The sequence below is a fragment of the Coenobita brevimanus genome, chromosome 69, assembly GCF_032717465.1.
Source record: "Coenobita brevimanus isolate Jiangsu-jjx chromosome 69, ASM3271746v2, whole genome shotgun sequence".
NCBI lineage: Eukaryota > Metazoa > Arthropoda > Malacostraca > Decapoda > Coenobitidae > Coenobita > Coenobita brevimanus.
In genome coordinates this window covers 4,285,422-4,295,054 of record NC_137022.1, presented here as the reverse complement: position 1 = coordinate 4,295,054, position 9,633 = coordinate 4,285,422, and the positions used below count along the sequence as shown (strand labels likewise).

The 9,633-nt window shown below is 43.1% G+C and overlaps 1 protein-coding gene across 1 annotated transcript; it reads left to right on the top strand.

Moving 5' to 3' along the window:
* The first annotated feature begins 2,112 nt into the window (after positions 1–2,112).
* On the top strand, positions 2,113–5,730 carry LOC145406058 (cytochrome P450 9e2-like). Its single transcript, XM_080277244.1, has 4 exons — positions 2,113–2,311; positions 3,091–3,151; positions 3,671–3,861; positions 5,693–5,730. The coding sequence occupies exons 1-4, from the start codon at positions 2,113–2,115 to the stop codon at positions 5,728–5,730; spliced, it is 489 nt and encodes a 162-aa protein (XP_080133370.1).
* Positions 5,731–9,633: the final 3,903 nt, after the last annotated feature.

Genomic DNA, 9,633 nt, shown 5'->3' with positions numbered 1-9,633 from the left:
GCCCCAGGTGTGATTTCCGGGCCAATTCTGTGATCTTTGGGCAAGGCTTATTTTATCCTGTCCTATTCCTACTTAGAGCTGCAATAGGGACCACATAGGGACCTGGATGGTAAATTTCATGACTCCATTTCGATGTCTGGGGAAAATTGGGACTTGATGAACCTGAATGACTGTCTTGTTAGCCCTTCAGTTGCCAATAGTCATTATGATTTCTTGTTCACACTAACTCGCCCAAGACAAACTCTGAATTCCCAAGTTTTTGCACACCTTTATCTTTCCCAAAATCGTTTCTCTCTCTCTCTCTCTCTCTCTCTCTCTCTCTCTCTCTCTCTCTCTCTCTTACATCATGGCCATTTTGCACATCTCTCTATTGTCTATCTATCTTGCTATTGCCAGACGCCTTAATCCCTAAGGGGTAGCCAGTAGCAAATCGCCTCCAAGTCGCCTTTTCCCCCGCCATTTCGCTGCCCTCCCCCCAGCTTGCACCCCCCACTCTCATATACCTCTCCACTCCATCCCTCCATCTCATCCTCGGCCGTCCCTCCCTCTTCCCCCGTCCACCTCACTCGCACACACTCTCCTCATTAGTCCCTCGCTCTCCATCCTCCCCACATGGCCATTCACCATACCAAATATTCCAGCACAATATGAAAGTGGAAAGGGATTTGTAAAGGTTAATTTTCCACCCTGGGGAACAAAATACATCAGCTGTTAATAAGACGCTTCAAATTAGGTCCATAATTGCTTTCTAGTGGCAATATTATCCATCTTGTCTCTCACCTTATGGAAGACAACTGCATTTCCTTCATCTCTGTCTTCTTAAGTGCTTAAGAGCAATGGTAAATCTTAGAAAGTTCTTAGAGCTGTTACCAAGTGCTGACTTAAGTCACATTCGTCAACAAAAAACTTTTAATTATTCAGGACACCCTCAGGCAGCATCAGCTAGCGTCACCACAAGAAATACAGCAATCAAAATAATCAGTTACTCGTGTGTGATAAGTACCTAATTAGCAGGAATTTAGCCCAAATGATCACTGCAAGTTACACTTGACATCAACTCATACTTAGCCAGGTCAGTGTAAGGTCGTTTGTGTGTGGTCATGTGAGGTCAGGTACTGTTATATACGCCCATGCAGATTGGTTTGGGACTATTTGAACCACACTGGATGTAAAAGGTTCTAAACACGTTCACTTCAGCAATTCTAGGTTCATATAAGTCCTGATCAAGTTGGTTTCAGCAATATTAGGTTCATTTAAGGTAATCTGGGGCCAGTTTCGTCAGTTTATATCCACCTAAATCAATCAAGGGCAGATTAGGTTCACTTAAATATCTCCACATGTATTCAGTCTGTTCATGCATAGGGGGGTGAGAGTGGCGGGTGTAAGTGTGAGAGACGGGAGTAAGTGTGAGAGGAAGGTGTATGTGTGAAAGGAGGGTGTAAGTGTATTGGTAGGTGGAAAAGCTATGAAAAGCAGAGAGAGGGGAAGACTGGAATTTAACCAGGTGTTGTTTGCATAAGGTAACAGTTAGCAGAGAGTATGTGAGTAAGGAAGAGTTTGTGATAGGAGAAAATGAAGAGTGAATGTGAGAAGAGAGAGAGAGAGAGAGAGAGAGAGAGAGAGAGAGAGAGAGAGAGAGAGAGCAAAACGATCCTGAGAAAGCACTGATGGTGAAGATGGAGAAGTAAACTGTTTTACGTATGGTTGAGTGGGCGCAGCGGGAGATGGGACTGAGGCAGGAACGTGAAAGCAGGAGATGGATGGGAAGAATTACGATATTGTTAGGAAGAACAACAGCATAATGAGAAAGCATGTATACCTAACCCTCAGTCACCTGCCATCTTATGCTGCGGGAATTAAGGCAGGGTCGTTCATAGCTTGGAAATAATACCTTTGGGCTTAAAGATATACCAGAAAAAATACCAGCTAAACTATTTTGATCTTAGGATAATCATGAAGTCAGTTTGGGGATGAATTTTGCCAAGATTTCGAAATAATGTCTTGCTAAATTTCATCCCCCAAGGTTGATTTTAATATTATATAAAGAAATTCATTCAAAATTGGTTTATATTTTGGTCTCGTCCACTCCCAGTCCTCACGAACAAAGTGATGATGGCGCAGTCCATCCTGTTCCTGCTGTCTGGCTACGAGCCCACCGCCTCCGCGGTGGCCTTCTCCTCACATCTCCTTGCCAAGAACCCAGAGCCCCAGCAGCGCCTTCGTCAGGAACTTGAGGAACTAGTGAAGGAGGAGGGGGAGCTGACCTACCAGGGGGTCATGGAGACCAAGTTCCTGCATGCTTGCGTTATGGGTGTGTATTAAATGTGATGTATTTTCTTGTTTATTAAATTTGTGTTGTATTTCCTCGTGTATTAAAATTGCGATGCATTTTCTCGTATATTAAATTTGTGCTGCATTTTCTCGACCCCTTGACAATTAGATTGTCATATTGTTTCATCTTCCGCTCTCCTATCAACATGTGAATCATTATCTTGCTTTACCCTATCTCAGACAGGGTTGGGTCGAGTTAAAGCACCTCTCCTTCTTGCAAATCAGCTGAAAGAAGAGTGTGTGTGTGTGTGTGTGTGTGTGTGTGTGTGTGTGTGTGTGTGTGTGTGTGTGTGTGTGTGTGTGTGTGTGTGTGTGTGTGTGTGTGTGTGTGTGTGTGTGTGTGTGTGTGTGTGTGTGTGTGTGTGTGTGTGTGTGTGTGTGTGTGTGTGTTGGTGCCTTCAAGATATCGGGTTTACAACATGCCTTTGACATAACCCCTAGGCCCAGGAGAGGGCATGCGTGTGTCCAAATTAAATCCTTATAATTCTGGGCGTCTTTCCAATGGGAGTAGTTGAATGAAGAGTGAAACCGCGTGTTTGAAATTTACGCCGGTCTCGAGTGAAGAGGGCAATGTTCGATTTGATTGGAGAAAGAGTCATTCAGATTTATCTTAACCAAAATCCCAGGGAATATAGATACTACTGGAGCTGAGCTGTTCACTGCTAAGATAGATAGACAAATAGATAGATAGATAGACAGATAAAGAGTATACCATGGCAATCATGGCAGTTTACATTGGTTTCTCTCTTTCCTTTACAGAGTCCCTGAGGATATACCCGCCAGCGCTGTTTGTGGACAGGACGTGTACCAAGGATTACAGGTGAAGACAATTGTACATGATGAACAAGAGTTGTAGATCGTGAACAAAAGGTGTGTATGGTGAACAAGAGATGTAGATGATGAACAAGAGGTGTAGATACTGAAGTGTGTGGGATGAGAAAAAGGAGACCATTTTAAAACAAGGTGTGCAAGAAATAAATAATATTATCACGCAAATAGGTGCACGCAAAGTACACGGATCAGTGAACACTTAAAAATGAACACGTAAGACCACTTAGAGATGAATAAATGAAGATAAACACTTGATGAACACCTGAGGAACACTTAATGATTATAACCATATATATGTATAATCATGGTGTGCAGCTCTAGTAGTAATAGTAGTAGTAGTAGTAGTAATAGTAGTAGTAGACAGACATAGATAGACAGATGGTAGATACACATCTTCATGAGTAGAGAGACGGAAAGATAGACTGATAGGCCGACTTATAGATAACTGATTAAATCCCAAAGACAGTCACAGGTGAATTCAAGACATTTACACTCACCTTTCCTCCAGCATCCCCGGAACTAATCTGCGCATGAAGGAGGGGGACCTGCTGGAGATCCCTGTGTGGAGTCTTCACCACGACCCCCGCTACTGGCCCGACCCTGAGCAGTTCCGGCCTGACCGCTTCCTGCCCGAGAACAAGGTCAACATCAAGAGTTTCACCCACATGCCCTTTGGAATGGGACCACGGAACTGCTTAGGTGAGGTCATGTGGGGTCAGAATAGGGAATGGGGTCAGAATAGGACATGGGATCAAAATAGGACAAACAGAATAGGACATGGGATCAGAATAGGACATGGAGTAAGAATAGGACATGGGATTAGAATAGGACATGAGGTTAGAATAGGACATGGGGTTAGAATAGGACATGGGGTTAGAATGAGATATGGGGTCAGAATAGGATATGGGGTCAAAATAGGACATGGGGTCAGAATAGGACATGGGATCAGAATAGGACATGGGGTCAGAATGAGACATGGGGACACGGAAATGGCTTCCTTGTGTCCTTTTTACTCTAACTTAGCCTCAACACTATACTCCTTTCACTCCAACTTGACTTAAAATTGCCATCTCTCTATCTTGAATATTGAATTTTGGCAAGATATTCAAATTATATATCTATCTATTGCCAGACGTCTTACTCCAGTAAGGGATGGCCAAAAACAAATCGCCTCCATGTCGCCCTATCACCCGCCATTTCGCTGCCCTCCACCCAGCTCACACCTAGAGTCTTATATTAATCACGAGGAAGGGCGGTGTTCTAGTAAGGCTAGGGAGATGACTAACACCTCTTCCTTACCGATTTATTTCTGATTCAAATCCTTTACTATACTGTATTCTTGTGTGTTACTCAGGAAGCTTACTAAAATCTTTTCCTTACCGATTTATTTCTGATTTTGCTCTGGTACTATATTCCTCTGTGTTATTCATGCAGTCTATGTCGATATTGAAAAGATATAAAAAGCAGCCCACCGGATATTAATGAGGAGTTTGGAAAATAAATCGCTAAGGAAGAGGGGTTAGGGAGCCTCCTTACCAGACAGGAATACCGGCCGAAGTGCTATGTCAAGAATGCTTTTTTTTTTTTTTAGGCAAAAAAGAAGGAACCAAAGGCCAACTTAACCACCAAAAAGACAAAAATCTGGGCCAAGGTTATGTGAAAGGATTATAGGAAACTTACGAGCAAGTATGTATTGTATCTGTAATTTGTTTTCACGTGAAGGACAAGATTGACAGACTGACTGACTGACTGACTGATTGACTGATTGACTGACCGACTGACTGACTGACTGACAGATATGCACAGACACCAAAACAACATCAAAACAACCTTCTAACATCAAGTTTCACCCCCCCCCCCTGTCAGCAACTTTTCCGCTGGTTTTGTTTTGATTTTTTTTTTTCTCCTTGAGTAGTCTAATAAATTCGATACTATTTCATATATATATTTCCAGGGTTCATTTATGGCGGTATGCTTTATGAAGACGAGTCGAGTACCTGTTTCAAATTTGGCTGGATGGTTCAGATATTTGAAGAATAGCTGATAATGATTAATAAGTCTTTAGTAATTGTTCTGTTCATATTGTCAAATGGTTTTCGTTAGTTTAATGAGCTGTGTGTATTTGGAATTGTTTAATGCAAGCAAAAGTATGAACCATTAGTTAATGATTTGGTGTATCTCGTATGTATACAAATCTATTTGGTAACCAGTTACCGAGCTGAGGAGAGAGAGAAGGAAGAGTGGCCTGGCAGTTCCATTCCAGCTGTTGCCCGGACTGTGCCGCGCCTCCTGCTGCCTCGTTACTGGTGCTAGTGTTACGGTGAACCTTGGGTGTATGACGGGATTTACATTGGCTAAGGGGATCCCCAGTTAAGTGCTGAGGTTATAAAGCAGTCGAGTAATTCAGTGCGAGTGACAGTGTTCAGTGGAGGCGGTGGAAGGGCAGCAGTTGTTGTGGAGCTCAGGTAGCACATTCCTTTTGGTTATTTACATATTGTCTGGTATTAATATGCTATGTTATTGTGTCTAGGTTTGGCTGTATCAGAGTCCGAGAGACTGGTAGTTTAAAGGTAGCTGATACCCTGCGAGGTGTACGAGTTCATACACCGTTAGTCTGTTTCAGGTCCCAGGGGGGTTATTGTGTGGGGGACTGCGGTGTTGCTTTGAAGTGGGACAGTAATAAGTATGGTATTTGGGTGTATGTTATCCTAATTGGTTTCCCTCTAGTCTTGTGTGTGTTTGTGTATGTGTGTGTTTTGCTAAGTCCCTGTTGTAGGGAGAGGTTTATATATATATATATACCGATATATACTGTATGCTTTCGTATATAGCTAAATGTGTTCCATTAGGGAATTGTGTAAGTTTAAATGGGGTTTAAATCTGATATTCGGAATTAAATTTTTAATTGCAAATACAAAGGTTGTTTGGGTATCCTTCTTTGTACATTCTGGTATGTCATTTGTACGGTTAGTTTAAAGAATCTGGAGACACCCACTTTGGGGTGACATATGGCGACCTCCTGCCAGGATACCAGAATTTACAAAGAGGATTTGTGGGGTTTGAGTGCTGACAGTATTAACCTCAAAATGTCCGACCTTGGGACTTTGGTCAGTTTAGGAAAGGAGTTGGGATACGAAGGAGAAGAGCTGAGAAAATTTATTGAAGCTGAAAGAAGTTACGTTGAACAGAATAGGAGAGCAGAAAGGGCAGAACGACGACAGGAGGACAAGGACCAATTAGAAATGGAGCAAGAGAGGCTAAGACAATTAAAAGAGCGATTGGACTTGGAAGAGCGACTTGCTCAGACTAGGGGTCAGATGGTTACTCAGTCAACTCAGGAGGGGGTGGCGGAAGTGTTAGAGCCGTCGTTGGTACAGATGCAAGTTAAAGGTCCTTCACTGCCGCCTTTTGACGAGAAAACGGACGACATGGATTCATATATACGACGATTTGAAATTTTTGCTAGGGCTGTGGGATGGCCAGAGGATAGGTGGGCAGTGTTACTCAGTTCCTATCTAAAGGGCCTTGCACTGGAGGTGTATTCAAGACTCAGTGCGAAGGAAGCTGTGCATTATGGGTGTGTTAAGACTGCTCTTATGGACCGATTTGAGTGCACGGAAGAAGGATTTCGGAAGAGATTTCGTACGGCAAAACCACAAAGTTTTGAGAAAGTATCACAATTTATAACTAGGCTGCAAAATTTGTTAAGCAGGTGGATAGAATTATCTAATACAGATAAATCATTCGAAGGGGTGTGTGAATTAATTGTAGCAGAACAATTTCTTGATTGTTGTGGAAAAAACTTGCAGGTATATCTACGAGAACGAACACCACAGAACCTGCAGGAGATGATAAATCTTGCAGAAGGTTTTGTCCGAGCTCATGGTGGATTATTACAGAATGCCCGTACACCATGCTGCTCCTCTTCAGGGGTAAAGAAACCCGATGCTGCAGTGCAACACAGTGAGGAACAAAGTAATAAGAGGACATTATTTGTAGAGAAAGGATTGTGTTTCAAATGTGGTAAACCAGGTCATCAGGCACGACAATGTAATGCGAGTACAGGTTACAGGAGTCGACCACAAGTGAATCTCTGTACAGAGACTGATTCTAACCCAGGCAGTGAGGACGAGACTTCCAGGAATCAACTGTGTGGACAGACAGTAGACGTAGTGAGTGCTTTAGCGAGGATGCCAGTGTCCAAAGGGTTAGTGTGTGGCCATGCGGTGGATGTACTGCGCGACACGGGATGCAGTACGGTAGTAGTAAAGAAAGGACTGGTACCGAAGGAGTGCTTCACGGGACAGCAAAGGAAGGTGAGACTCGTCAATGGACAGGTGGAACAGCATCCGCTGGCAAAATTTGAAGTTCAAACTCCATACTATACGGGACAAGTGGAGGCAGTTTGCATGGATGATCCAGTTTATGAATTAATAATTGGGAATATTGCAGGTGCTACAAAATTAGAAAGTCTACTAGAGAGCCATGCCGTTGCAACCAGGGCAGCATCCCAGAAAACTCGTACCACAAAGAAGTTAAAAGTTGTGGACAACTTACAACTGGATGCACAAGACATGAAGGAGGCCCAGCAGGATGACGAACAATTACGCTGTTGGCTCAAATATGCACAAGATAACCATTCTGGGTTTCAAACCATTAAGAAAGCTAGTTTCTCTGTGGAAAAGGGTTTGTTATTTAGAACAAAGAGTGTTCAAGGGAAGGATATAAAACAATTGGTTTTACCTACGAAATTTAGAGAGATGGTGATGAGTATTGCCCATGAATCGCCTTTTGGAGGACATTTGGGAAGTGATAAAACGTTGGGAGAGATAGAACAGGAGTTTGCTTGGCCTGGAATGGGGGCTGATGTTAAAAGATTTTGTTTATCCTGTGACATTTGCCAACGTACAGTTCCCAAAGGGAAGGTGGGTAAAGTACCATTAGGTGAGGTTCCCTTGATTGATACACCCTTTCAGAGAGTGGCAGTGGATTTGGTGGGGCCCATTGAACCCAGAAGTGAGTCCGGTAAGCGCTACATTTTGACCCTGGTGGATTATGCCACTCGATATCCTGAAGCAGTGGCATTGAGTAAGGTGGACACAGAGACCGTGGCAGAGGCTCTGCTGGAGATATTTTCAAGGGTGGGTGTACCAGAAGAAATTGTTTCTGACAGAGGCTCTCAATTCACTTCTGATATGATGGGAGAGGTAAGGAGGTTGCTTTCCATTCGTCATCTTCCCACTACTCCCTATCATGCACAGGCAAATGGACTGGTTGAGAGGTATAACGGAACACTTAAGCATATGTTGAAAAAAACCTGTGCTGAGCAGCCAAAGTTATGGGATAGGTACCTTCCCGCTGTTCTTTTTGCCTACAGGGAGGCTCCCCAGGCTAGCCTAGGGTTCTCCCCTTTTGAACTTTTGTATGGGCGGACAGTCAGGGGCCCCCTTAGTATTTTGAGGGAGTTATGGGACAAGGAAAAACAGGAAGGAGAAGTGCTTACTAGCTACCAATACGTTTTTAACCTGAGAGAAAGATTGGAGGAGACGTGTAGACTAGCAAAGGAACAGCTGGAAAAGTCAAAAACCAAGTATAAACGTTATTTTGACAGGAATGCCAAAGAGAGAAAGTTTTCTTTCGGGGACAAAGTATTGGTTTTGCTCCCAACTGCAAATAATAAATTGCTTCTACAGTGGAAAGGTCCATACACCATCCAACGTAGGAAAGGTCAAATGGATTACGAAATAGAAATTAATGGGAAATTTAAAGTGTTTCATGCCAATATGCTCAAGTATTATTTCACCAGGCAGAATGGTAATTCAGGAACAGATGATGTTGGGGCTGTAATCGAAGATGAGGAAGACTACGGGAGTGAAGATTTGGTTCTGCCCGGGGTACAGGGTAAGGAGTCCTACACCGATGTACACATCAACCCATATCTATCTACGGAGCAGCAAACCCAAGTAAGAGAACTTCTGCAAAGATTTAGTCCAGTATTGTCCAGTAAACCTGGCTTGACATCTTTGCTTGAGCATAAGATAGAGCTAACCCAACCACAGATAGTGCGATCTCGACCCTATACCATTCCATATGCTTTGAGAATCCATAAATGAGGAGATAGAACTGATGAAAAAATGGGATATCATTGAGCCTTCTAACTCACCTTTTTCAACACCAATGGTGGTAGTCAAAAAGAAAGATTCGTCCAACCGCATATGTCTGGACTTTAGGAAATTGAATGCCTTAACTGTTTTTGATTGTGAACCAATGGCTGACCCAGATTACATTTTTGGAGTATTGAATGGAAGCAAGTTTTTCACGAAGATTGATTTGAGTAAGGGATACTGGCAGATCCCACTAGAAGAGGACAGTAAACCCTACACTGCATTCCAAACAGATAAAGGATTATTCCAGTTCAAAGTTCTCCCCTTCGGATTAGTCAACGCTCCAGCTAGTTTTAACCGGCTAATG

Excerpts from the sequence above, each read along its gene's own strand:
- LOC145406058 (XM_080277244.1), top strand. The coding sequence starts at position 2,113 with ATGGCGCAGTCCATCCTGTTCCTGCTGTCTGGCTACGAGCCCACCGCC. Across the intron at positions 2,312-3,090 it reads CCTGCATGCTTGCGTTATGG|AGTCCCTGAGGATATACCCG; the intron begins GTGTGTATTAAA and ends TTTCCTTTACAG. Across the intron at positions 3,862-5,692 it reads GGGACCACGGAACTGCTTAG|GTTTGGCTGTATCAGAGTCC; the intron begins GTGAGGTCATGT and ends TATTGTGTCTAG.